General features: G+C 41.0%; 5 protein-coding genes across 7 annotated transcripts; 3 read left to right on the top strand and 2 right to left on the bottom strand.

The window, feature by feature from the left end:
* Positions 1-1,244: 1,244 nt before the first annotated feature.
* On the top strand, positions 1,245-3,748 carry LOC143470880 (carbohydrate sulfotransferase 11-like). Of its 2 annotated transcripts, XM_076969175.1 has the most exons (7): positions 1,245-1,972; positions 2,105-2,217; positions 2,311-2,480; positions 2,573-2,694; positions 2,757-2,951; positions 3,077-3,220; positions 3,292-3,748. In XM_076969175.1, the coding sequence occupies exons 2-7, from the start codon at positions 2,106-2,108 to the stop codon at positions 3,641-3,643; spliced, it is 1,095 nt and encodes a 364-aa protein (XP_076825290.1). In that variant the 5' UTR covers positions 1,245-1,972; position 2,105; the 3' UTR covers positions 3,644-3,748. The 2 variants fall into 2 exon arrangements, with proteins under 2 accessions (XP_076825290.1, XP_076825284.1); XM_076969169.1 differs by having other exon boundaries at positions 1,246-2,217.
* A 2,676-nt stretch (positions 3,749-6,424) lies between these two features.
* On the top strand, positions 6,425-10,371 carry LOC143464644 (uncharacterized). Its single transcript, XM_076962544.1, has 3 exons — positions 6,425-7,163; positions 8,184-8,418; positions 9,343-10,371. The coding sequence occupies exons 1-3, from the start codon at positions 6,728-6,730 to the stop codon at positions 10,229-10,231; spliced, it is 1,560 nt and encodes a 519-aa protein (XP_076818659.1). The 5' UTR covers positions 6,425-6,727; the 3' UTR covers positions 10,232-10,371.
* Positions 10,372-10,420: 49 nt separating this feature from the next.
* Positions 10,421-14,337, bottom strand: LOC143464651 (dnaJ homolog subfamily B member 12-like). 2 transcript variants are annotated; one of them, XM_076962556.1, is made up of 8 exons: positions 14,096-14,337; positions 12,605-12,773; positions 12,306-12,451; positions 12,053-12,238; positions 11,859-11,941; positions 11,653-11,762; positions 11,330-11,502; positions 10,421-11,261 (listed from the first exon to the last, which is right to left on the bottom strand). In XM_076962556.1, exons 1-8 carry the CDS (start codon positions 14,226-14,228, stop codon positions 11,143-11,145), a joined length of 1,119 nt encoding a protein of 372 aa, XP_076818671.1. In that variant the 5' UTR covers positions 14,229-14,337; the 3' UTR covers positions 10,421-11,142. The 2 variants fall into 2 exon arrangements, with proteins under 2 accessions (XP_076818671.1, XP_076818681.1); XM_076962566.1 differs by lacking the exon at positions 14,096-14,337 and adding an exon at positions 13,961-14,089.
* Positions 14,338-15,903: 1,566 nt separating this feature from the next.
* LOC143471125 (malonate--CoA ligase ACSF3, mitochondrial-like) lies at positions 15,904-20,018 on the bottom strand. The gene is made up of 11 exons (XM_076969502.1): positions 19,677-20,018; positions 19,128-19,569; positions 18,337-18,542; positions 17,971-18,180; positions 17,753-17,908; positions 17,502-17,658; positions 17,270-17,401; positions 16,881-16,959; positions 16,672-16,817; positions 16,421-16,572; positions 15,904-16,250 (listed from the first exon to the last, which is right to left on the bottom strand). The coding sequence occupies exons 2-11, from the start codon at positions 19,336-19,338 to the stop codon at positions 16,020-16,022; spliced, it is 1,680 nt and encodes a 559-aa protein (XP_076825617.1). The 5' UTR covers positions 19,339-19,569; positions 19,677-20,018; the 3' UTR covers positions 15,904-16,019.
* A 597-nt stretch (positions 20,019-20,615) lies between these two features.
* Positions 20,616-26,891, top strand: LOC143471109 (uncharacterized). The gene is made up of 6 exons (XM_076969469.1): positions 20,616-20,858; positions 21,030-21,131; positions 21,197-21,450; positions 23,464-23,750; positions 23,900-26,558; positions 26,624-26,891. Exons 1-6 carry the CDS (start codon positions 20,749-20,751, stop codon positions 26,737-26,739), a joined length of 3,528 nt encoding a protein of 1,175 aa, XP_076825584.1. The 5' UTR covers positions 20,616-20,748; the 3' UTR covers positions 26,740-26,891.
* Positions 26,892-27,072: the final 181 nt, after the last annotated feature.

Genomic DNA, 27,072 nt, shown 5'->3' with positions numbered 1-27,072 from the left:
TGTTTCAAGGTATCGGCTAATTTAAGGGAAATTATAGACTGAATTTTGTTGACAGTTCCTGGGTTAGAGTTAAAGTTAAGTTATGGAGGAAAATCTGAAGTTGATTGCTTGTATGAGCAAGGTTAATTGAGCAAAATCATTTTATCAACAGTTTTCCGTGAAATAAATGACGTCATTTATACATTGCTGCTGTACACGATACAGCGGACACTTAAATGTTTGGCTGAAATCCAGCAAGTTAACATGTTTCCAGATTTTGACGATTTTGTTTCCAATACGCCAATTCACTTGATGGGACAAGGCAAGACGAAACATATGTATGACGTCAGATAGGCTTGGTTTTGTGATCGAAATTGTCGCTGTACTCGCGATGACGCGAAACATTGGTCGTTGTGTTGGAGATTTTGTTGCTGTTAGGAATTGTAGCGCGGTTCATAATGTTTCTTTGTTTTATGAGCTCAGTGCAGCTCGACCTCAAACTCATCTGAGCATTTCAAGTCTCTTGCATCCGCTTGGGGTCGCTCTTGACCCAGACGAGCGTGACGTAGGAACCGACAAGAGCTCACAGTGTACATGGCGTGGCTTGGCTTGACATGGCATGGCAAGGTGTTCAGTGCCACTGTTATTGCTCACAAATGTGGAATAAGCAAATACGGATATAAATAAACAGAAGTCAAACAGCGGCGATAGAAGCTTCTTCCAACGGCGGATCAGTCTAATTCATTCTCTAATAGTTCAACTTGTCCTTCGAGACAGATTACATTAAAATTCCAAGCAGTCCGGAAACTGGAATGCATAGATCTATAAGCTTCGAGTAATCATCGCAGATGCTGCAAATTCTTTGCGTCATGAAGCTCCAAACAGACGCGATTACCTCAGAGTAACATTGCAGTGCAGTTGGTGCTGGATGGAGAATCATAAATATAATATAAACGTATTTATATTATATCTATGTGGGGAATCGGACGAAAACTTTGGCTTAAATAGATGGTGATAATTGCAAACTGCTATAGGGTCTAAGCAACGACAAGTGGGAGAAAATTTAAACAAAACAAAAATACTCAAAAGAAAAACAAAACTTTAGTTCTTTGTGTGATTTATCCGAACTGAGTTGCAGCCACGAACCGATTATTATTGCGAGGTTGGTTTAAAATTAACTCAAAAAAAGATTTTCTGAGAAAAACAACAACGTTTGAGACAAAATTGAAATCCTTAAAAACGCGAAGTAACTAAATGAGTGGCGAGTATGAAGTTATGAGCTGGGCGTGTTTGATGAATCCGGGTGTGTTGTTTGTGTAATCTCCACAGAAATCGTTCAGCCTAAACATTCAGACTCGAAATTAGCGATTACATCAAAGTTTAATACTTTAGCCTTGTAATTCACAGCATATCCCGAGGCAAGATTAGCCAGAAAATTAATAAACGGGTTCCGGCTGTTTTCGTGACGTAACAATATCGGCTTTGCTTAAATTAAAAGCTTCAGTTTGTCAGGCTGGGCGATGTATGATGACGTAGGAATCGAGGTTGGCTGATGAATTTGTTTCGGTGAAATGACAAGCAAAGTGTGACGGCCGTGTGTGTTTGCATCAACAATTTTGAACGATGCCTCAACAAACACAACAAGTCGCTCATAGCTAGGATGAAGAGAGATATTCATAGTAATTTGTATAAGAAGCCCTTGCAAATACCTGTGGAGGACGTTTGTGGATGTTAAGAAATTGTGTGTTACAAATAATATTTGAAAATGATTTTTGTCAGCTGCAGTTTGCGTTTCCTCTTCATTCTCTAAACAGTAGAACGGCCAATTCCAATCTTGATCAGTGAATTTGAGTAAAGCAAAGTTATGCTGAGTAACTCTGTAAGCTGTGCAGGGTCCATATAAAGCATTTTAATAGCTTCGAAGACAGGGGCTAATCACATAAGACTTCCCAGGCTGAAGTTTTCTGCAAACATGGCCACAAGTACATGAGCTGTAGGTTCTTGCTTTTTTGAATCCATTAAAGAATTAATTTAAGTAAAAAGATTTGGCCTCGGTTCAGTTATATAGAGGTTGAGTCAAAGTTGAGTTTTCACGACTTTTTTCTCTTTCCCATTGAAAACCCAGAATGCCACAACTAGCCAGTTACAAGGCTTTGTCTTTGGCAATATTTGCAACTTTCTTGCTTTTGTATTTGCAATATTTCTACTTGGCAAAAATAAAATGGAGAATGTCCAGAAGTGAGTCGAAACCTGATAAACTTGTTCAAGTTTTTAAACAATCAGACATAATTCTAGAACAAATAAATAATCGATCTTCGACACCATTTACAGATCCCCACTTCCGGATTCATCCACTGTCGACAGAGGAACCTTACAGGAGCAGGATTCGCGGAATCCGCGGTCGCTGCAGAGAGGGCGGAGGTGAGAAGAACAAGACGCTATTGAGAGGTTGGTTCAAGTTCAACGACCGACTAAAACTCGTGTTTTGTAAAACGCCAAAGGCAAGTCAACGAGATCTTACGTCAGTTTGCAGAATTCGGGTTGTTTCTGTTTTTGCTTCTTTTCGTTTGCAATTATGACGTCATTATAAAAGGTGGCAAGCACCACGTGGCAGTATTTATTTCTCCGCCTCGGAGGATTTCCGGCGGAAAATATCACCGAGGAAAAGCGCAGATCGTGGCTCTTGAGCAAAATCCCGAACAAAGATTTCAAGGAGTGAGTCAAAGTTTTTTGACTTTGTCCGATGACCTCCTAACCTTTTACGTCATAATCACCAGGTTAACAACGGAAGCGGAAGCGAAAGTGAGGTTACGGGAGTTCACGACCTTCTTTATAACCCGGCATCCATTCGAGAGATTGGTCTCGTGCTACACCGATAAATTCACCAACCACAGCGACCTGCGCGTTTACAGGGACAAGTACGGGGTTCAAATTGCGGCGGAGCAAGCGACCGATCATCTGCACGGACTCGAGTATGTCAACCCGGGTCCGCTATTGCGGAGAAATTCTTGGGCTCCAACGCAGTTATTTTGTTGCAATTATGTTTTCACAAATTAGAGTACTTAATGACGTCATAGTTAGTCCTGTTTGCAAATAGGAGAATGTTTCGCACCAACCTGCGACTCGATCTCGTGAAGCGGACTCCGACTTTCCGGAAGCTTTCAAAGTCGCAACAGGCGGAAGTTCTCCGCTACTGGGAAGTTTTAAGAAGCGGAGAAATAAGTTTTCCTCAATTCATCAAGTAACAGTTTGGATTAAGCCTTTCAACTGAGCGCACCGGCTCCCACTTGCGACTGTTTTCTGCTTCTCCAGGTTCATCATCGATCGCCACCGAGATGGATCCCTCATGGATGTCCACTGGCGCCCCCAAGTGTCAATGTGCATGCCGTGTCACTTCGACTACAGCTACGTCATGAAATTCGAGAATATCGCCGAAGATTCGAATCGATTGTTGGATTACATCCAAGATAATGGTTCTCATGTCCCACTGAAGGAGAAAATAACTTTTCCAACCGGACACTCGTCGCTTGTACAGAATTCTAGAACTCAACAGGCGTTTGATCAAATTTCTGAAACAGACGTGGAAACACTGCGCAGAATATACGCGGACGACTTTTATATTTTAAATTACGACCCGTACTTGTACCACGGAGACCGCTTATAGCGGTTCTTGCTTTCCTAGTTGCTCGCATGTGACGTAGCCAATTCAAACCAAGTCGACTTAACCGAGTCTCAACAAACCACGGATGAATAAAATACTGCTCTCTAGTGACAATTTAAAAAGTCAAACTTAAACACTAAGGGTCGTTAAAACGGTAACTCACAGCGTCAACTACCGGGAGATGTGACAGCTGTTTATGGAGTTGCCGTGACGTAGCAATACCTCTTAGGTGACGCAGCTGTTTTTGATTGACAATGTTTTGACAAAGTTTGCAATTTCTAAGACGAAATTTAGATGGCAGACTTGTCTGTCACGTGACGCAGATCAGTCGGAATGTGTTTTAAATCGCGTGTTTGGAAACAACAGCACACAAAAGATTTCAAAGACGTCACAATTAAGCATTGTAAATGCAACAATAGAATGATAATAAAATATTATTCAGACTAGCGATCGACCATTTTGCGTTAGTCTCTAATCCCTCTCTCCAACAAACAGCCAATTAAACAGAAATACGTTTATTATGTCATAAACAATGATTGTTACCAGTTGAAGTCCTCATTGTGAGGTGACATTCCTTGAAACCAGCTCAATCAAATTCCAACAACGAGATATTTCTAAGTAGGCAAAAAAAATATTTTTGAAAAATTCTACGAGTCGATATTGAAGTGGAATTTATAAATTTTTAAACCGTCTCGGTTGGTTGGTTGATCAAGTCAAGTTTTGAAAACGCGAGATTATGGGGGGGGGCTGGTCATCGCGTTTTAGCGAAAATTTTCACCTTTTTTTAATTTTTCAATTAACCGTTTAAATAAAAGACTCAGATCAACCAAATAATGAAGAAATCGCGACGATGAAATGCACCCGCCACCTCCCCCTCATGCTCAAGCCGGTTCAAAGTTTGTTTGCTTTCATTACGTCACGCTACGAGCGAAAATCGCGGACTTCCGATCAAGGGTCACGTGCCTTCAAGTTCAAAGAATCCCGACCAATGAACAAACATTCTTATAACAGTGGACAATGCCACTTAATTGCTCGAAGTGTGACGTAACAAAAACTGTTTGAAGAAAGTTTCAGATGAAATGAAAGGCGGCGTTTTTCATGTTGTCATTAATGGAGATGATTTTCACACAGCGCCAAGTTTCCAGGGTTTCATGAAATTTTTTACAGATTTAAATTCTGAAGAAAACTTTTTGCATGGAAATAATTACATTTAAACGGAACCATTTCGAAAATGTTTTTCCAACTTTCGAATAAAATTGTCCTTGTTATAAAATATATAATATAACACTATATCATATAACTTAGACTCCACCGAGATAACGACCAGTGTCGGAAGTTATCGGAAAGATCCAACCAATCATATCAAAGGAAGCAGTTTATTTCTTATCACGTGATAAAAAAGTTCAAAAGTTTCAGCAACCTTGTTAGATCGGATGTGACGTCAATATACTTACCTCATGTCGCAACCATATATGGACATTTAGGTGTGAAAATAATTGAATCAATAAATCAAGAATTATTTGTTGAAAACTTATCAAAAAAATTGGGAAAGAAAATTTTGTCCAACCTGAACCTTTTCATTGAGATTCAAATGCAGGGAAGTCTGGGGTTTGTGACGTTATAATTTCTTGTTTTTTTCCAAATATTCGCTTATTTGTGACATCATTAAAACAGATTAGGCCGCATAATCGGACTGCCCCAATAGGAGCTTCATTCATTGCATGTCCAGCAAGTCTGGCCATTTTAAATCTCCTGCGCTTCTGACATTTCTCACAAGACAGCAGCAATAAAGGTCGATTGTTTTATCAAAAAGCTTCGATTATTCGCTCACAATAGCCAAGGAGATCATGAGCAGTCTATTATACGATTTGTTACTTTGTTATTAATCGTCACAGACACCTCAAAATTTATGGATAGGGTTCCATTGTTCGGCCCATTGTTCGGTCATGCGACGAAACAATGGTAATTGTTGCAACGTAACTTATCTTAATTGTGACGTCCCAATCTTGTAGTCTGCGGCAGAGGATGCGGAATTTACAAAATTTTAAAGACTTCGCGATAAAGAGTTTCCGGGAACATGAGCGATGATAAACTCTCGCGCCAGCAAAGTTCGTCCAAGTTCTAGAATATTACGTCAATGAGATAATTTGGTCACAAAACTAACGATTTAACACCAAGAGTAGAATGTCAAATTGTTGTATTCATATAAATTCCAGTAAATTATTTGAAATATTGAAAATACTTGAACGGTTGCAAATCATTCAACCGGGATGTGTAGAACAGCAGCAGCGTGGCCACGCGGCGAAGCATCAGATTTTGCAATAAAATTTTATTGTCAATATTTGAAGTGTGAAGAGTGTTTGCTGAGACATGTTTCGTTTTAATTGTGATATTTGATCGCGTTAGTTCTGCGAAATCAGTTGTTGCTTTGATTTTCGTCGGTTAATTTAAGCCCATTGTGAACGTCATTGGCGGCGACTCTTTAATTTTGTCATAAATGAGCTAAAAGTAAACAAACATATCAAACCAAAAGAAACTTTTCTTGCCCGATGAGCGCTTATGTTTGCTTATGATCGCATCAGACGCGGTCCGCATCAGGCGACGCATTCAAGTTGCAGAGTGCGAAACGTGCGACTCAAACCGCGAGAAAAAAGCGATCAGGTGTCGCCGTCGTCTGATCGGAGAATGCATCGGAAAAAAAAAATCGCGACGAGCCGCGATATAAGAGCGAGGGGGAGGGCGAAATTGAAATGCAATTCAACTACTGAGTGACGAGATTGTTGGGGCAGGTTTCATTTAAATTTCATTCAAATTTTTTAAACAGAGATTTTCCAGCTCCAAGCAAGCGCAGCTTTAAATTGTATTAAACTGAGCAGTCTTAGGGACAGGTTAAGTGACATAGGATGAACAATTTTATTGCTTTTACCAGAACTTCGAAATATCGGGCTTAGAATTTCTTATTGGTTTGTAATGATAAATTATTTCCTAAATATTGTTTCAAGTCGATGCAACAAAGCAGTTTAGTTTTCAGAAAGAAATAGGATCTGCTGGATCAAATATTTTAAAACTATATAAAATTGCTAAAAAATGGCTGATGGTGTTTCAACAAACATCGCACCGCTAATATTCGTCGCCATTTTGATAACCAGCGCCAATTGTTATCAACCGGAGAGGTCAACAGAGCAGTCGGAAGTATCGGAAGAAGTTGTTGGAGCTCGCCGACTTCAGAGGCACGAAATCCAGCCGCAAGCGCCATCTTCGCCCGTGATTGGCAGCAAATACATCATAGGTGGCTCAGAAATCGTCCCGGAGCATATGAGGAAGTTTCATCAGCGCGTTCTAGAACAAATTCACTCTTCAGCGTCCGAAACAAGCGGAGATGAATATCTGGAAAAGTCCCCCCAGCACATGCTGAGGCTCTATCATAACAAAAAGCCATCGAAGCGCAACGCACAAGTTTTGAACAGGAAACAGAATCACGCTCTGGCGAGATCGGACGTGGTCAGGAGCTTTCAAGTTATCGGTGAGTTTAAGCTTCTATGACAAAGTTGGGCAACTTGCGGCTCGCGACATGTGTTTTGTGGCTCTTCTAGCTGAATAGTAATATCCATTATTGTTCAATTTCCATGCATTTTTTACCGTATTTGCTTTGAAACTACTGATCTTGCAGATCGCTACTGTTTGTAGTCTTCCGCAAGTGACTCTTTCATCGAATAAGTTTGCCTACCCCTGTTCTAAGATAACTATTAATTGGTAATACTAATAACTTACTATTGATAACATACTATTAGTAACAGGTATTTACCAAAAATTCAGTAAAAATTCAAAAAGTAACTTATTTGAACAAAAAATTATGAAAGGCATTACGCATTTTCCGCCCAATTGTGACGTGATAATATGTGATTATTACATGGCAATCGTTTAATCTTAATCAATTAAGTATGTTGTTAGTTGGTCGCTGCAGGAAGATCCTGTTGACAGCATACATAGGGGATGGGACGAACCAGACAGAAATGTGTATTCGCTTCTCGTTCACACGGACCATCGATCGCCATATCGCTCCCTTCCGCGATTTATAGAGCTTCTTAACAAAACACAAATAAATCGAAAATACAGTAGCTACCTTGTCATGCAACAAAGGGGCAATTGTGACGACACACAATAGAACATTGGTTCAATATGTCACAAGATCATTTTTACAAAACATGTTGATTACGTCATAATTTAGAATTTGCGTATTTGAAGCGAGACGACAAATTTGTGTATTTGGACCGGAGCTTGAAAGTGATCTAACACGTCATTTGTCAGCTCATATTGTTACAAACAATCACCCTTTGTTATAAAACAATTCATTCTATGACCCACCGTTGTTTAGTCTGTTTCAAACTCACTCGTAAAACATTATGACGTCACTAAGTCACGCTTCTTCACGACAAGAAGCGATATCAGCTAACCAAATCGCGGTGTTTCCTGATAATCGAACTTTTACATTGTGACGTAACAATCCGGAAATGATAGCTAAACTTTTCGATCCTTCTCCCAGATTCTTTCAAAGACTCGAAGAAATTTGTCCTGATTTTCGATACTTCGGCCGTGTTCGAGCAAGAAAGGATCCGATTGGCTGAAATCCAACTTCAGCTCAGGCCTGATGACCAGGATGTGACGTCATTGGAATTATGGGATGAGCGGAAGTCGATGGTCGAAGGAAAAATAATTCTGCAAAGAACCCTCATAGGGGAAGTTCCGTTGCCAGGGAGACGGACCCCAAGTGGGGAAAGGTAAGATCCAAGTTATCTTTAGCTCATTATAATCAATGGAGGCAAGGCTTGTAGCCGGTGTGAGCGGCAATGCTTAAACCTGCTGGCCTCAATTCAAAGATAATTGTCAATAAGTCTGTCTGGCATAAACTTTTCAATAACTATAAGGGTTTGGCAGGCGTAGTGTGGTAAGGAATCGCTAATTTGGCGCGAATTATTACATACGTGGGGGCATTTATGACGTCACAGTGAGGAATTCATGTGAATGACGTTGGCATGAAGTGAGTGGACACACCTTAACCTGACCTTAAAAGCATAAAAGTGCTTTTGCTGAGCTCAGACTTAACAGTTGGCGCTAACCTAGTCTAGTGCCGCGGTGTCTATCGCAAAGACGCGATCGCTTGACCGGTTTATGTATTTTATGATGCTTCTACGCTGACAATAAACATCACCTGCTACCATTCACCTGCCAATGGATTAAGGTTGTAACTAAGTCACTTTTTTCTGACTTTAAGTCGAGTCAATGATTTTGACTTTGACTCATGTCAAATTGACCTCAATCGACGCCAGTTACGTCGATGACTCGACTCATTACAACACTGGGTGGAGACGCCGAGACGTGTTCCATCCAAAACGCGTTAGCTAGCCACCATCTAGCTTGATGATTTCACATTGTGACGTTATAATTGCTCCCACGTATGTCAGAAATAACAGCAATTTACATGCTCGGCGGTGATTGCTAAACCACTAGATATTATTGCAAAATTATTTCTATTCTCTGATTCAAAGCCTGTTGGCGGACTTGCCTAAGCATGACTAAGCATAGTATAACTCTGTATAACTTTGAGTGTCAGCAGATAAAGTCCTTGCCAGTAGATTAAAGTCATATTTATTTTTGAACAATCCGCGGTTCCAACAAGTTGACAAGTTTTGTTGTTTTCGCAGCGCTACACTCGAAGTGACCCGCGAGTACCGTCGATGGCATACTTTTCAAAATAAAGACGACCGCGAGATGACGCCCCACAAGCATTCGACCCGAACCAAACGAGATCTTTCAACAAGGGAAGAAATTCTTTTCGTTTATTCGACAAATAAAAATATCGATCTGCTAGAAGTCGCCCTTGCGCGGCAGGATCGCAGCCGCCGTTCGTCGAGGCGCCACCAAGCGAAGCATCGACGTGGCAAGAAGCATAAATCGACAAAGCGGCGAAATCGCTACAGGCTACGTAACAAGACCGAGCGGCAGCAAACAGCCTTCGACGAGATGCAGACGAACGAAGTGGAGGATCGCTGGGGCCAGGAGAACAACATCCCGGTGAGCAATGAACTTGAATTTGGCAAATTGAAAACGACCAGCAGGTCGGGCGGTCGCGACGACACCGCGATTTGGCGCAAGGAACAGGAGAAAAGCGTTGGAAGCACGCGCAAAGATGATGTCATTGTGGTTCCAAATAAGTCGCCTGTCACACCCAAGCCGTCCAGTTATAGTCCAGCGCGCGCGAACCCGTCGATACCTCCTCACTGTCGGAGAGTGGACTTTGAAATCGACTTCGAGGCGATCGGGTGGGGGGATTGGATCGTCTACCCGAAGCGTTACAACGCGTTCAGGTGCGAGGGACAGTGCAAGCATCCGGTCAGCCAGGAGCAGGGCCGACCGAGCAACCACGCCTACATGCAGAGCCTTCTCTCCTCCCACGACCCCACTCTGGGGATTCCCCAGCCCTGCTGCGTGCCGACCGCGCTGAAGAGCCTGTCGATCTTGTACTACGAGGACGGCTACGTCAAGCAGCGGGACCACGAGGACATGACGGTGGCCGAGTGCGGGTGCAGATGACCCGATGCTCCCAGTCGCTTTGTTTCGCTTCATTTTGCCAAAGTTCCTTGTTTTAGTAAAAGATCGATCTATTTTGGAATAAAATTATGAAATGATTGTTTGTGCGTTGGTGGCATGGACAAGCAAGCAGGACCTAGTTCAGACGTTGCTTGAACAGAATAATCTTTCATATGACTTGGAACCACTTGCAACAGTAGGAGCTTTTAATTGACAACAAGCACAACGTTAAATAAGGACCGGACATTAGAATTTCATCGAATAAACTCATAGAAGGAATAAAAACATCTATCAAACACACAACTGCATCAACATTGATGACGTCAAACTATACAATTCACAGTATATGACATCATAGAACGACCAAAAATCACAAACCAGTCAGAGATTGCACACTTCGCATATTACTGGCATCGAGCCAATGACAGACTGTAAAGATTTCAACGATGAGAAGACTCGACTTCCACTTGGGACGAATTTGTGTTGTTGAGGAATGACAGCGGCAAACCTGAGCAAACAACCACCAAGTGGAGGATGATCGTGCAAAGCTGGATATTATCTAAGGTTGCATTTCTTGAAGTTACCGGCTGGTGCGACAAAAGTGGAAATTATTTTCCAAACACAATTTAAGGGTTGAAAATATCCCGTGCATGGTGTGAGGCCAAGCAAATGCAACTTGCGTTGTTGCAAGAAGATTTGTCAATGATTAGGAGCGGTGGGAAAGTGAAGTTTTTGCTTAAATACAAACCCCAGGAGAAGAAGAGAAACGACTCGATCATTTATGTAATGTAACTTTAAGCAACTCTGAAATGATTGTGTACTTTCATTTGCAAGATGAGGTATGTTTTGAGTGAAACGACACACTATCTCAAAACACGTCACAATTGGCCTAAAATTTCTTTGTTCTACACGTCCTAAGATGCTCGGCTGAATAACTTCTCCAAGTCATCACACGAAGGCGTTTTCATGGCTTCAGAGCGCTTGACCATGTCTGTGCTTCCAAAATATAAACCTCTTCTACGAAGATTTTCCTCTGCAAAGGGATCAGGGATGAAACAACGTGGAAAATATGAGATCATCAACTTAACACCATGAACCTACTTTCAACTCTTTCCTGATAGCAGCGATTGCGAAGATGATCAAGGTGGTCTGATTCCACCATCTCTTCCAACCTCCTACGAGAAGCACTTCCTGATTTATATTGAGCATCGAAATCAGCTTTCACGTAGAACTGAACACGAAGATTGGCCGTGCTCTTCCTGTATGCGTAGTCCCTGTGCATTCATTCAGCAAATCACAACAAGATATGAGTCAAACAGAACAATGTGATGGTGCAGAAGGGCTTGTTCAAATACAAACAAACCCCACAATAAGGAACAGAGAGCATTGTGAAGTACAACTTATTCAAAAACACCATCACACACCCCTTCCTCATTAACGAGTAGGCGGGGTCAGTTGAGAGGTAGTTCCCCATAATTGTGACAAAAACTAAAACCAGGAATGGTAAAAGTTGGATCCAAACTCGAACCTGATCCTAGAAAACATAATCCACAAATGGCCGGCAGTGAGAGCAGTGTTTGTGGTTGAGGAAAATAAATGCAAGATCAATCATTAAGAAATTTGTTCAAACCTGAGGCTCGCGTTCGTTGCGATGTCTTCGCGGTCGTTGGTCGTAGTAGTAAGTGTTTCCTCGTCGAAACACCCGAACATTACCTGCATTATACATGTTATGATTGAAACATAAGAACCGACACGCTGATGCAGTCTGCATCAACACAATCTAAAGACCACAAGCTACGCAATGATAAAGTACTGGAGCCAAACCTGATGGATATCCTCCACCAAAAAACATGTTAAATAATTCCTGAGGATCAAAATCCTGTTGCTCAAACTCGTCATCTGAGCTGTCTCTACGTCTTCTTTGAGTTGTATTAACTCCTTCATGGCCATAGAGATCATATCGCTCCCTTTTTTCAGCGTCACTCAGAACGGAATATGCCTTGCCAACAGCTTCATGTAAAAGCATAAACACATGAGTCCACACAACACAGGACATGAAGTAGAGGAGGTTTGAAACCTTTGAATGCTTCAGTTGCTGCTGGAGCGAGGTTCTTGTCGGGATGAAGCTGTAGCGCCATTTTCCTGTACGCTTTCTTCAGTTCATTTTCACTGGCACTCTTCGAAACCCCGAGAATTTCATAAAAATCTTTACATCTGTTTACTCTGCAGCACAAACAAAATTTCATTACCGGAAACAGATTCTTTTTTGTTTGTTCTTAAAGAAATGTTTATAATAACTTAAATGGAATCTTGTTAAACACGACATGTGAAAACCATTAATCAATGATTGAAAATAAATTTATGAACAATTTCAACCTGTCGACCAGATTCTTCTGTGCTGGTGTGTACGATGGTTGCGACTCTTTGCTGCTCCCGTGCAAAGTTGAGAGGTCAGGAACTGACTCCCCGCGTCGTGATGACTGCGTTCCATTCATGGTGGGAGGCTCATTCTCCTTCTTCGCAGATTTAATCTTATCCATGAGATCTGTCGGCATGACAACATATTATTGATAAACAGCCACAACTGATTAACTCAGGACAAACTTGGACACTACTCATCAACCCATAACAACAAATATATAATCTACACATTGTGTTTTATTTACTTATAAATTTAATTAAAATGAACAGAGTTTGGTTGTTCTCTGGAATGCCCTTCCCAAGTAATTACACTAATACAGCAATGTTCAACCAAAACGCTTTTATAGGACAAAAATGTCGACATTTTCAGATGTGGCCGACACATTGAATAACTTCTCACACTTGATTTTAAAAGTTTAACACTAAGTATCAGAGAAAACAATATTACTCCTCTTAATTACAGCAGTTTTAAATAACTTGCGCGATCTTTGGGGTATTGCTGTAGCAACTCGCTTGCCGCTGCATTTCTGAAGAATAACACAAACTCAAAGTTCACACTGCTCAGTCATTGAAGTCAAGGTTCATCAAGGAGTGACCCAAGGTTAAAACCTTCCACTTTACTACCAGATTCCTAATCCCAGATAAACTGAGATTAAGTTAATGTACTCACGAAAGATCGTTCATTTAAAGTCAAAGTTTGCCAAACGCCAGGGTCATGGTCTGTCACTGAGCTTTTTCACTTGCCATGACACGCTCATAATAATTTTAATAGCTTTACAGATGTCTATGGCTATAGTTAGTGCAGTTTGATTTCTGTGGTAGCTCCTGCTTGGGATTGTTTTTGTACCTCTTTTTTTCCCGTTTGCAATAATTATACCAATAACAATTATTACGCAATCCATGGTGCAATTTCAACTTGGAAAATGAGAAAATGCAAATTGAGACGAGACAAATTAACACTTGTGCTTACATTGTGCATCCAAAGATGTATTTTTGTTGTGGTGGTGTGTACCGAAGCCTCAATTCTTTGTTTTTTTATTATAAAGAGGTGTTCAAATGACCAGCTTTTCTTTGTTTGTTTATTATAAAAGGGCGTAAAGACAAAGAAATTCAGCGTTCACGTTGATGAATCTCGTGTGCACATGCAGTTGCCACACTTTGCACTATGGACCACATTGTATGTAGGACACAACTGCAGTGCCATCATAGTATGTGATTGAAGAATACTTACTAATCACTTATTATGATGGTGATGTTATGGTGCAATTTTACCAATTCATAAGAATAATTAAGACCTTCATCAAATCAAACCTTCGATTGAGCTTTGTTGGCGCAATGGAAACAGCCAATCACCGGGCAATATGGTTATTATGATTCAGACTGACTTTTCACAACTAATTTCAATGTGCACGTCGTGAAATGTTTCATGGAATTTAAACTTCTTACTTGTAGCCTGGTCAGTGGGAAACAACTTGAGAGATTTCTTCACAAAACGAGTCGCTTTTTCAACGTCACCTCCAGACAAAGCAGTTTGAGCGATGCCGAGACATTTCAAGGCTTCGTCTTTGTTGCTTTCCATGACGAAAGCAAATTTAATTAAAAGTTCTCCTCGATTACTTTATTCTATAAATTCCTACCAAAAGTGAACGAAGTTACTACTTTGTTTCACCTGTGGTAAAAGAAAGAAGCACAAAAAGATTCATATAATAACCCGAGTGGAGTACATGGTAGGCTAGAAACGGTAAAGCAGTGTTTCTCAAACTACTAAATTATAACTTATAGTTGACATAGTCTATAAGGGTCCTGACAAGTCACTTGACAGCTTAAACGGGACTCCGCTTAATTTCATATACTGTGTCCAACGGCTAAGTAGTCATTCGGACATTTAGTTTTAGGCTAATTGTAGGCAATTGCTTTTGGCTCGATGCTTTTTTGGTTTTTATTTGCTTTCTGTCTCTGCTCTGTTACATTTTGTGTAAGTTTGACCGTTATGAGTTAATGTTTAATTGCTTATGACATCAGTGAAGTGCTTAGCCTAAAGAAGACATTTTTTATTATTTATCCTAAAATGTCCGAATTTCAGACTAGGGCGTAATACTGTCCGAGATGCTCCCAGATTACCTGACAACCCAGATCTTGACAGTGACACGACGCTTATATCCTGCCAAATTATCAGCTTAAGTTTAGTGTTATTTTAATGTACTTTTGTAATGTTGTTCTGTGGCTGAGCTGACGCTAAAAATTTTATTCTTTCACTTTATGTTATCGTCTGATCGAAACGCACGTTTTTGTCTTCGAGGCTGTGCCACATTTTCCTAACCCTTCGACCTGGCGCAGTTATTTGTGGTAAAATCATCACTGTTGATAATAAATTTGCGACCAACTGAGACTGAGTCAGCACAATTTTTCGTGCCCCACATTTTAGGCAAAAAATTAAACGAAAGAATGAATTCCGACAAAGAACAAAATTTAAGTCGTTATAATAGGAAGAAAGTAAGTAGTAAAAGAAAGTAGAAAGGAAAACAAGAAATTTTTAGAGACTTTTTAAGTTGGATAAAATGCGGTGTTCTACGGACAAATATGGACTTAAAAAACATTTTTCTGACAATAATTTAGTCCGTAGCTATAACAAACCCTGGTTATTTGTGACTGTACGTACAACTGCAAAATGTACACCTACTTTTGTAAGTGTTTTATTAACCAATCGTCCTTATAGTAAACGTTTCAACAAAAAAAGTCTGTATAGCTAAGCTGGTAAAAAGTACGAAATAAATGCATTTGAATATTTTACCAAGTTTTGAGACAAAATTCTTTCAATTCCGCCTCTTACCCATTTTACGGAATCTGAAAAACTCCGTATGACTTCCGTCTTTTACCTTCTCCGTTATACTAATCACAAGTTTCGCAACCATAGATATCTTATACACGTAAACTAAGTTATTATCCCCGTTTCCAAACCCAGAAGCCGTTTACGTTGGTCTGAGAATAAAACTAAAAATACAAACATAACTAAGAATGCACACATGCTTGCTAAAGTTGTTGTGCACAGGGATGGTTACAATAAAATCCGAGTAAAAGAAACACCATCCAAAGGATAGGAATCCCGTTTCTGATGGCTCAGGTGCACAAAATACGACAATGAACAAGATACGCTTTTACAACATATCTTAATGTTATATGTGTTTTTAAATTGTTCTCCTAAGAGCATACAAAAACGGGTCGCACACATCTCACCTGCCGGTTTCTTACGACTGTTTTGTCGGCTCAGTGCAACTTTTATTTGTTTAAAAACTAAGCCCCTTAAAAAATGAAAAACAAACTCCACACATTCACATTCACTCAAACCATTGAGTCAAAAGTGAAAAAACTTTCATTTATCAGAAAAATATTTTATAATAAGTTGTTTCTTGTTGATTTTTCCCATCGCATTTCTTGGTATATTTTCAACAAACAACATTTCTCTTGGGATCTTATAGTTTGCCATCCGCCCTCGACACCAATTTTGCAAATCCTTCTCACTAACTTCAAGACCTGCTTTCAGTTTCAAAATTGCAGCGATTTTCTGGCCCCAAATTTCATCAGGAATTCCAACCACGGCAACCTGAGACAAAAAAATCAAATTTTATCCACAAATCTGGATTCATGATGTCAGTGTTCAACATTTCAACACAATATGAAACTTTATGAACTGGTTTGCTCAAACTGGCCCAACCAATCACAGCTCAATTTGTGAACTGGTCATTACAAGACATAACAGTGCACGAAGTACACCTCTGAAATGCTGGGATGGTGCAACAGCAGCCTCTCAATGTCCAGGGCGCTTATTTTGTAGCCACCACTCTTGATGATATCCACTGAAGATCGGCCAGATATCCGAAAAACATCGTCCGCAAATGAAGCGGTGTCGCCAGTCACAAACCAATCTGCAGTCAAAAATATTTCTCACACCAGCGTTACAACACAGAGCAGTCTGCGTGTCAACCACAGTCGTAACTGGGCAGGTTTGTGATTTCATTTCTTACCGTCAAGAAAACTTTCCTCTGTCGCCCCCTTGTTGCCCCAATACCCCTGAAACATGGAGGGACTTTTTATCAGGAGCTCCCCATCGACCCCCTCCTGCCCCGGCATCTTATCCACTACTTGACCCCCATCAAATCGGACAATGCATCTGTTGTCAAAATAAACGTTGATGACTTGCAGGTAACATGGAGTCTTACTAGAGCACGATTACTTATTCGCATCGATCCTTCCGTGTTCGTCGGTTCTGAGAATTTTTGCGGAAATTCCAGGGAAGGGCAATCCCACCGCGCCTTAAAGCAACAAGTATAAAATGTGTATTTTCAAACCGAGATAAATCACAAATATCTTAAATTAAAATAGAAAAAAAACAGGAATCCTTACATGGTTCGATGCCTGTGTTAAACAACCTTATCTATAACAAAATCATATTTTAACATCTTGCATGTTTTAATTCATTCAACTTTGTTGGCTTTTTCTGTTCATTGGTGGTTTTTATCATGCTAAGATGCTGACATCTTCACACTTTCACTCCTCACAATTATTGGAAAATAAAATATTAAAAAAATGACGGACTAGACACTCATCAAGCACATGTGTCACCTGGTACACGGCGGCCGTCATATGAGTTGGTCAAGCCCATCCCAAACTCGGTCATCCCGTATCTTTCAAGCAAAGTGTGTCCGGTGATGTTCCTCCATCTTTCAAGGATGGGTGTGGGCAGAGAGGCAGACCCTGTAGTGAAGAGCATTTAAGGCATTTGACGCAGAAGCACACAATCAGCTCAACATGCAAAGTTCTGTCAAACATTATGACTGGAACAATAATAAACTACCTGACACCATGAGGCGAATATCTTGACATTTTGATTTCGCTTCTTCTTCACACATTTTGTTAGATTCAAAATATTCAATTAATTTTGCATATATTGTTGGTACGGCCATAAAAACATTGATGGCTGCATCTTTGTTGTGCAAGAAGTAATCCCAAATCTACAAATATGAGAAGTAAAAATATTAAAACAACCACTGAACTTCGTGGCTTCAAATACTGACGGCTTGATCATGAACCCTGCATAAGTCAAACCTCCTTTGGGTTAAACTGTGGCTCCATAACCACAGTGGCTCCAACAGATAGAGGACACAAGAGCATGTTGATGATTCCATGGACGTGATGAAGAGGCAGCACGTGGAGAGCAACATCCTCGTCACTCCACTTCCATGCTTCCGTCATGCACGATGTCTGAGTGAAAAAAAAGATGAAAATAATTTTAACTTTGAAGTTGAAGAGCAAGGTCATCGTACCTGTGCATGCAGAGCAGAATGATTATGGACGACACCTTTTGGAGGTCCAGTAGTGCCGCTTGTATAAACAATCATCGCTGGATTTTTCGCAACTTCCTCATCATCGATATCATCCACGCTGATGCCGAGGGGAGGTTTCGGATGCAGCAGAAGTTCTTTTGGAAGAGGAACATGGTTGATGTTTAACTTCCTTGCGAGCTGGTCTGCCATCTAAGTCGCGGTGAGAAGGAACAAGCTTATTTATTCGATGATGACAATTAGAATTCAATTCAGTGGAGTGGAAGTTGTCATTTTGATTTGGTGCGAGCAAAACCACATTAAACAAGTTCAAGTAGAAGCAAATAATTAACGATTGTGATTATTCACCTCCTGATGTGGATCAACTGAGAGAATGGTGTTTGCCTGACAGTTCGACAAAACATATTCCAGTTCCGTCAGGGGATGTTTAGAATGCAGAGGTACAGCAATTGCTTTATTGAGCCAAGATGCCCACTGACAAACTATGTATGAGGCGTCATGTGGAGTAAGAAATGCGATTCTTTGCCCATCGCCGCCATCTTTTCCGAGGAGGTCTTGTAAAAAATTACAAAATTAATTAGCTCCTGCAATCTCAGAGTGGTTGCTAACATTGTGAACAACATTTACGGTCTGTGTGGATGATGACATCACAGCTCTGCACAAAAATTCTTGTACAAGATATTCAATCATGGCGTTAGTTTGAGATTCCCCACATTGTTAAACAATATTCGCCGAATGCTGATTGTCACTAAAGCTTAAACTTAGTAAGTATGAACACACTGTGGCTAACTGTTAGTAAGTTACTATAAGCACTAAGCATTTAGAAAACAACTCGTGACGTAACCATCACAAGGTCATTATTGTTAGAAGACCTGAGTATAGGTTGTTATAGACTATAGTGGTGCATAACCTCAACACAAGCTTAAACTTGACCTGTTTTAAGTGGGAATGGTACAAAGTGAAGTGAATCCAGGCATCTAATGGCAGACATTCAGAATCAGATGCTCACAAAATGAAAAAATTTACGTTGCATGAAGACATGTTTGCTTGCAACCAAATATGATGGCATGAAAAATTATAAAAGGGGGAAATATGAACTAGGTTATGCTCAAACAACTGCAACAATACAGCACATTCACCTTTCACAGTGAAGCTTAAATGAAGAAGTTCCAAATATGTGTAGCTCCTGTTTGAATCAATTACCGCAGTTTTCTCTTTGAACTTAGCAGCTGCAAACGGCAAAAACTTTTGGAGACTTCTTACGTCACTATGTAGTTCCATATATGGTTGAAAAGCGGAATTGAAATTTCTTAAACTTGCAATCCTGGCGAAACATCTCCAATTCATCATTTCACCACTTTCGCCGAATTATTTCACCATCACGCATGCTACTGGCTTCACTTTGGGAGTGTCACGTCTAGTTAGCGACTAAATTCACATAATCGCCCTCAGTCGATGTATGCAGGTCGTCGCTGAGCCAGCATAGATCTTTACCCAGTCTGTTTACTTTGCAAACGTCACCTTTGTTTATAATACGTTCACGTGCTTCTCACCAGACCGTGTGATGTCACAATAGGCCACCTATAACGTCAGTGATTCTGATAATTGCCAGGTAAGCATTTTTTACAACAGAGTGAATTCATATGACAGACATAATTTTCCCATTCCATTATTGGCAAATATCTTACCTTGTGATTTAAAGATATCCAGTTTCTACTGCATTTCCATGATTTGAACTTCGGAATGTTTGCTTCAAGTTCCTTCAACCCGCGTTCCACTCAGTACTTTCAGCTGTTTTTAACAGATAAGTTTGGAATTAATTAGCGTCTGACTTGAACTGTTTAAACCTCTAAGGCAGTAGCCTAGGCCTAAATTTCTTGTTCGTTGCATAGGTGCCTACTGTTTAGTTGGCGTATTGAGTGCTAAAGTTGCTCTGATTTATAGCGAATTAAATCGACTAGGCCCAAAATCCCAAATGGGATTTGTTTTTTGGCGCCTGTATGTGAAGTTCACAAATAAGCTGGTTTTTATGGAATGCGCCATTGGTGTCATTCATTTGAAAGAGATTTCAGTTTTATTATATGGACCGAGTTGATGATTTTGTTGTTTTTGGGAGAAAACTCGTTAGCTTTGCCCTTTCAGCCGATCGTAAAACCAACCACGAATATGTAGCACAGACAACACTGGGAATACTTTGACGGCGCAGGCTGAATTACAGCGAAGGTTAGGAGAAAAGAAACTTTCTCCTAGGGAGGTTGAATTCTGAACACACTACAGACAGAAAGAAGGAATTAACGTTTAATCATTAAGCTGATGGAAGTAATGTCGATTGAGTAGAGTTGTAGTTTCAGTGCATGCCGTAGTTGTTCACCGTATCAGCCTAGATCCAGTCCTGTCCAATTATCGGGATTAAAGTGTTTTTAGTTTGTTTTTACTTTTATTGGCTATGTCTGTAGTTCAAGAATCACGTCAAAATAAATGATACTGGAGTTATCCTCTGCAGTGCGTTGGTTAAGCTGAGGCTTCTTTGACATAAGTTATGTTAATTAAATATATCATTAATTGGCGTTTCATTCAAATTCCGTTGGTTTTACCCAGGTCCATGGATGGTTATTATTTTATGCCATTGTGTAAATGTATTTCTGCAGGTTTTGTCTTAAAGTAGGATGCAATGTGTTACCACTTTTATATTATAAACAAGTTTTCCTGTAAGTGACTGTCACACGTCATCTTCTTGTCAGAAATATGTCATAAAATTAAATGGCTCTTCATTACAATTCATCTTCATTCCATAATATGTCTGAATCCCCGAACAGGAACAAGCGAACCCCGCCACCGCGACCCCCGCAGCCCACTCGCCCACACACCAGGTGGGGTTGTTTACTCCGTCGTTGAAATAATTTCCTGAAATTTGTTTTCCTAGAGTTGTTGTAATATGCTAATTCAAACATTTTAAATCACTTAATACTATTAGATCATTTAAAATTTATATTGGTCGATGTAGTGTTATTGGTTGGTGTTTTAATTGTCTTTTCATGCAGGTTGTCATCAATTCTTCGAAATTCATCGCCTTCTCTCATTTCATCATCACATTCGCTTCCGTCGTACGATGAGGTGGTACCCGGCCCATCCAGGCCACGCAGGTGATATGTCGTTTTTGCTACACACACATAATGTGTAGACATGACACAGACATCATATTACACAGAGGAAGTGATGGAGACAACCAACCGTCGCTAGAACGTCGGCCGATCCCACGTAGATCACGTACTCAACGCAAGTCACAACGTAGAATTCGTCCACAAATCACGATTGTTGCATCACAACCGATGCGTGAGCACCCCGCATTTTCTGACGGCTCAAAAGGAAGCTGTGTACCACCAGAGGCACCCCCGAGTTATGATGAAGCAATTCAAAACGGATCTACCGACAATGCAAGTTTCCACAATTCATCTTCACCAGGTGCCATATTGCTCATTTGTCTTAATCATGCAGATATCATTTGTTGATTCTTGTAAAAATCTTAGCAAGACATTTCCTTCCACTTTGATAGACTCATATTACATATGATGCCTGGTCTATTGTTGCCGCCATACACATTTTTTTCAATATAATTTCTTTTGCGATATGAAAAACGTAGAGGTCAGCACAAATTTCACATAAACATTAGACCATTCATAGCTTGCATATTCTTAAGCTGGTAACACATTCGGTAATTGGAGCCACAGGAAATGAATGGTGCCTTGTATTGAGCAATACTTGTGCTGCTTGCCTGTCTGCTCGGCGATGTTGAAGTGTTTTATGAATTCAAAATGATCATAGGAATGTCAGTTGTCCTGTGATTAATGTTTATGACGTGACTTCCAGTTACAGAGTTGAGAGAGTGCAAGTATTGCAGTTAGTTGATGCAGAGGTTTTGTAACAATATTTGGTTTTGTAGAAATAAACTTGTTATGAACGATGATAACATCATGTTAAATGGTTTGCTTATTTTGTGGCGAATGTCGTACGGTGAATTGTAAACAGGTCGCTAGTTTCGACTGTTTGAAGCAGATAAATCATTATGGCTTTTTCATGATGAGTCATAGTTTCTGCAGTCAAACACTGTTAATATTGGTCATTACAATCAGAATTTTCACACTGACTGATGACTAAATGATGCAATTAGTGTTTGCAACAACTTCCTTTGCTGTGAGTTATGGCTTGTTAGTGGCAATAAATCTCCCTACTTTATCTGGGACTTGGCATTGGCGCGGTTGGTTGTATGACTCCTTTAATCAATATTAAAGTGAAAGTTTTACAGCTTTGTAACGGAGGTACAGATATATCCCCAGTCAAGTGCTGAGACGTATGTCAAGTATTTACAAATGAATTGAATGTGAGATCCATTATGAAAGGTTTTGTACTCAGTGTTCGTTTTGACCACTGATGAATGATGATCTCTACAGACGGTGTTAGATTTTTACAGCGTTGATCTGTAAATGATTAACGGAATGTTACCTGCTTTTAACTGAAGTTTGATTTTAGCGATAAACTTTCGTTATTCTCTCTATGTTGTTTGCTTATTACTTCAACTGTAGAACTACACTTGAGAGCAAGCAGCTTTATCCAAATCTGTTAGTTGACGTAGAGATGAATTTGCCCTTGTAAGGGTGTTTTATGGCACAATCAGGTGTGAAGTGATTTGTATCAAATGAGGTCATGTGGGTTCACTGTTTTAACTTCTCAAAGAGAGATTGAAAGAGTAATATGTAAATATGCAACAGACATGTATAGTTCATATAATATTGTAGTGTTAGTAACGCACGTACTTAGTCATGAATAATTTAACATGGCCAGTAGGCAGTTTAGAAGACAGAGCAGTTAAGAGAAAGACGGTTGTGGCATCATAATGTGACCATTGTGTATTGCAAATGGATGGTTGTATATTGTATAACGTCAGCAACACATGGAGATGTTGTAATATGAGGAAGTAATAGAACGCAACCATTCTCTTCCGTGTGGGCTATTAATAATGTGACGCGCCTGGCTTCTTAATGAGCACCAGTTGCTTATTTTGCTCGGGGCTAGTACTTACTGTGATAAGTAGAAGGTCTGCCAAGTCTTGGATTTACAGATGCGTCAGTTACAGAACAGACTTAAGTAATAAAGTTGATGTGAAGAATGAAATTATTGTCGTTATAAGCTTGCTAGGCTTTCAGCTCCACCTTCTTGTATTATCTTATTAAGTTGCAGATGGTGGGAGGGACTGGAGTCCTATTGTACTCTTAATACGAACAGTTAATTTCTTTGAGCTGTTTGTGAAATTGTTCAAGTTGAAATCTCTGAATGACAAGTGATTGTCAAATTTGTGAAATGTTGTGTATATTTGACTTTTAATTCTCTTAGTTCAAACTAAATTTTCAATCACAAAGATATACAGGGCTGACTTCATGGCTGTGCTGGGATTGATTTTACTTATTTGCTGTTTTTCAGGTCTTAGCTCTGCTAGTAGGAGAGTTCTCACAAATACAGAAACAAATCAAACTGTGCCAAGTTCAAGTGGAAGGTTGCATCGGAATAATCATGAAGCAATTTTCACGTCATCGCCACCTAGCGCAGAAATAAGATTACGTCGATCCATAGAAAGAGAGTTGCCGGCGTCGAGAACTTGTGAAATAAACGAAAACCGCTTCAGCAATGAAATTGTAACAACGCCAGACCTTTCAAGATCTTCACCAGTGTACAACACATCTTCAAGTCACCACCACCATCCTATACAGGTAAATACTCAATATTTAGTCTTCATGCTGCTGTCAATCACAAGTGTGATGGATGTGTAAAATATTTTTCAAACATGAGATTATAAAGATGTTACTCAGTAAAACATTCTGCAGGTTAATTTTTTAAATAGTCGTCTTTGTTTTGCCAGACAAGAGACGAGGGAAATACCCAGCCTTGCTCCAGTGAAAGTCTGACGTTGCCGTGGAAACCCAAACCTCCTCCTAAGAAGCCGGAATTGGCAATTCTGAAATCAAACCAGTCCTCGTCACTGACCAGTTCAAACTCTTCTCTGGATCTCATGAATAACTCTGAAGATTTAGTCGGCACGAGAGTTCTTGCTCCTGGAGCAGGATCCTCTTCTGCGCCCACTGCATCACCACGGATGAGTCAGAAGAAGCCTACTCCTAGGAAGCTTCCTCCTCGACCACCATCGTCAAAAGCTCCTCCTCCTCCTCCTGTCAGCTCCGGACAGGCATCTGACATTGAAGAAGATTTCGGATACGCGAGCATCAAAGCAAAACCCCAGCCCAGGAAAGTGAAACCAGCCCCAGCCCCTAAACCTGAAACTCTGGAGCCAGAATCGAGTAGAGGTCAAAGTCCGGGTGAGAATGGGGAGGTTTCTGAACCTACTTATGCTCAGGTTAATAGAATGAACAAAACACCTAAGACCAGCAAAAATGAGAAGTTGGAATCTCCGATGATCCAAGTAAATGTTGCAGAAGTTCCCTCAACATCAACAGACCAACGTGACGAGGATGATGGAATTGATCCTCCTCTCATCCCATACACTCGTCCTCCACTCGAGGATTACGAAGGAATTTTGTTCAATCGCAATCACACTGCAACTCAAGAAATCAATGATTTGTTCGGGCAAGAATCGTCAAGTCAGGTCAAGCCTGTAGCTACAGCCAGACACAAACCATCACACGATGACAATGGTCACGCAGGCAGCAGAGTCAGTGACAACACGTCAATGCAGTCAAACACTTCGAACGAGACTGACTCTGTCGATCTCGAGCCTCCATATGAGGAGGTCGTATTTAAGCCGACAAGAAAGAAAAAAGAAGCTTCACCCCCCAAGCCCTCCAGCCACCCCCCTACCCTTCCCCCTCCTCGTAAAGAGCAGGGTTCAAAGTCACAAACTTGTCCCCCCCTCCCAAGCAGTCACCCCGTCGGTCCGCCCCACCCAAACACGCCTCCAAGAAGCCCCTCCGAGATTTCAAGAAGGGAGAAGAATGGATCGAAGGGAATAGACGTGATAAAGCGCAAAAGTTTGAGAATAAAAGAGAAGTCGTTAAAAATGTTCAGGCATCGAGCAAGTATCGAAGAAACCGACACTGCTTTGATCAATAAAAGAAAAACTTCCCTTGACACTGATGGTAACCCCATCTCAACTGCAACTGTTTCTACAAACAACCCCACACCTGGCCCAAGTGGCAAAGATAAATCCAAAAAGGTTCCGCCACCCCGCCCCAACCTTCCCGTGGTGCTGCAAAATAAGCTGCATAAACCGGTTCCACCGAGCCACAACCCAGCCCCGTCGACCAAATCAAATATAACCCGTGACGTGGCCGATGCCCCTCCTGCTCATCGCAGGATTGAAACTGGGGACCCCCCTCATCACCCCACACCCAGAGCGAGGATGAAAGATCACGAGGATCCATCTGGAACAGCGTCTGTTAAGAAATCAAGCAGCGAGAAGATGAAGAATGTTCCTCCAAGACCCACTCCCAAAGTGGGTAAAGCGGCGAGCATGAACAGGCCTGCCAGGCCCCCCCCTGTCAGACCCACGCAGTCATTCAGGACGGATTCAAGTGGGAAGCCAGTTCTCCCACATCCAGTGGAGGAGGAAAAAGAGGAGGCTTTGTTTGATCTCCTCACAAAAGGGGTGAAGAATGCAAAGAAGACAACCGATGAGCAGATGATGCAGTTTATCTCGGAGGAGATGCTCTGCGTCGCTCTGGAGGATTACGATCCCACCAACTTCACAGACCTTTCATTTTCTGCCGGTGACCGAATCACCGTCATTAAACGAATCGATGAAGGACTCCTGTTTGGAAGGAACGAGGATGGAGAGGAAGGTCCATTTCCGGAAAAATATGTTCGTCTTGAAATGGAGGAAAGCCAAGCAAAGAACGCCAATTCAAACAATAATAATTCTGTTCAAGGCGCGACCCCTAAAGGAAGGGTGAAACCCCCTCTTCCCCCGAAGAGCGCCAAGCTGAAGCAAAAACATTCCGGAGTGCTCAGGCAGGTTGTAGCACTGTACGAATACCAGAGCACCGCATCCAGCGACTTGAGTTTTGTCGCAGGAGATCACATAGACATCATTCAATCCCTGGACAGCGAGTGGTACAAGGGAAGATTAAGAGGTCATTTTGGAATATTTCCGAAAGTTTATGTATCGGACATGGTGCCTCACATGAACTCGATCAAGACAAATCATTCCAAAACATTATATGATTTCAATGGTATCCATGCCAACGAGCTCTCGCTGAGTGAGGGGGACGAGGTGGAGGTCATGTGTCGGGTAGACACCGAGTGGTTGAAGGGGAGACTGGTGAGGAACGGCAAAGTCGGAATATTCCCGTCAAGTTTCGTGGACCAAGTCAGACCAGACCTTCCCATGGAATCTGGCACTGATCTTCCCACTTCTCTTTCAAGCGGCTTGGACAAGAACAAAGGCAGTTATGACATAACCATGACATCAGCGCCGCCTGTTAACACAGCAACTGCACTTTTTGCATTCGAAGGTGATGGGCCGGACGAACTTTCCTTCAACTCAACCGACACAATCCACGTAACAAGTAAGTAGATGTGGTGCGTGGATGAAGCCAGATCTCTCTTCTCATACAACTGACTTGTTTGGCAGGAAGAGTCGACGAAGATTGGCTGGAAGGGAGGATCAGGGGAAGAAGCGGAAGATTTCCAGCCAGTTTCGTGCAACTTCACACTGATTCACACCGGTGCGCTGCTACGCCACCTTGAGTATAAAAGTAGCCCAACCCTCCTCGTTTGCGAGTCCAATGAACGTTTCTGCTTCAAAAGCGCGTTGTTGTTGATTAAATGCTGTTTGAAGCCAACAATTGATGGCACTGATATTTTTTCTTAATATAGATTAATAAAACCTTCTATGCGCTTCAGCCTGTATGTTGTGCGCTACCTGCCTGGTTATACGTCATGTAACTATGTAACATCGTGCAATAAAAATAATAATTTCTTTTAAAACAACAACAAAGCTTTTATTCAGCAGCAGTGAAAAAACGTCATGTTATAACAATAAAGACACAAAAGCACTTGGGAAGTTTAATTGAAATGGTT

Source organism: Clavelina lepadiformis, chromosome 1, assembly GCF_947623445.1.
Source record: "Clavelina lepadiformis chromosome 1, kaClaLepa1.1, whole genome shotgun sequence".
Taxonomy (NCBI): Eukaryota; Metazoa; Chordata; class Ascidiacea; order Aplousobranchia; family Clavelinidae; genus Clavelina; species Clavelina lepadiformis.
The sequence above is the reverse complement of the archived record's forward strand: the minus strand, read 5'-3'. Positions and strand labels throughout refer to the sequence as shown.

Bases quoted from the DNA above. Each gene is read 5' to 3' on its own strand.
- LOC143464644 (XM_076962544.1), top strand. From the start codon at position 6,728: ATGGCTGATGGTGTTTCAACAAACATCGCACCGCTAATATTCGTCGCC. The intron at 7,164-8,183 runs GTGAGTTTAAGC...TCCTTCTCCCAG, and splicing joins CAGGAGCTTTCAAGTTATCG to ATTCTTTCAAAGACTCGAAG. The intron at 8,419-9,342 runs GTAAGATCCAAG...TTGTTTTCGCAG, and splicing joins CGGACCCCAAGTGGGGAAAG to CGCTACACTCGAAGTGACCC.
- LOC143471125 (XM_076969502.1), bottom strand. From the start codon at position 19,338: ATGATGAATTGGAGATGTTTCGCCAGGATTGCAAGTTTAAGAAATTTC. The intron at 16,818-16,880 runs GTAATCGTGCTC...TTTTGACAACAG, and splicing joins GGAAGGATCGATGCGAATAA to ATGCATTGTCCGATTTGATG. The intron at 16,251-16,420 runs GTGTACTTCGTG...TTTTTGTCTCAG, and splicing joins ACCATCCCAGCATTTCAGAG to GTTGCCGTGGTTGGAATTCC.
- LOC143471109 (XM_076969469.1), top strand. From the start codon at position 20,749: ATGGCTCTTCATTACAATTCATCTTCATTCCATAATATGTCTGAATCC. The intron at 21,451-23,463 runs GTGCCATATTGC...GCTGTTTTTCAG, and splicing joins CCACAATTCATCTTCACCAG to GTCTTAGCTCTGCTAGTAGG. The intron at 23,751-23,899 runs GTAAATACTCAA...TTGTTTTGCCAG, and splicing joins ACCACCACCATCCTATACAG to ACAAGAGACGAGGGAAATAC.
- LOC143464651 (XM_076962556.1), bottom strand. From the start codon at position 14,228: ATGGAAAGCAACAAAGACGAAGCCTTGAAATGTCTCGGCATCGCTCAA. The intron at 11,942-12,052 runs GTTTGGCTCCAG...TGTATAATGCAG, and splicing joins TGGTGGAGGATATCCATCAG to GTAATGTTCGGGTGTTTCGA. The intron at 11,763-11,858 runs GTTTGAACAAAT...TATGTTTTCTAG, and splicing joins GCAACGAACGCGAGCCTCAG to GATCAGGTTCGAGTTTGGAT.
- LOC143470880 (XM_076969175.1), top strand. From the start codon at position 2,106: ATGCCACAACTAGCCAGTTACAAGGCTTTGTCTTTGGCAATATTTGCA. The intron at 2,218-2,310 runs GTGAGTCGAAAC...CACCATTTACAG, and splicing joins AAAATGGAGAATGTCCAGAA to ATCCCCACTTCCGGATTCAT. The intron at 2,481-2,572 runs GCAAGTCAACGA...TCATTATAAAAG, and splicing joins TGTTTTGTAAAACGCCAAAG to GTGGCAAGCACCACGTGGCA.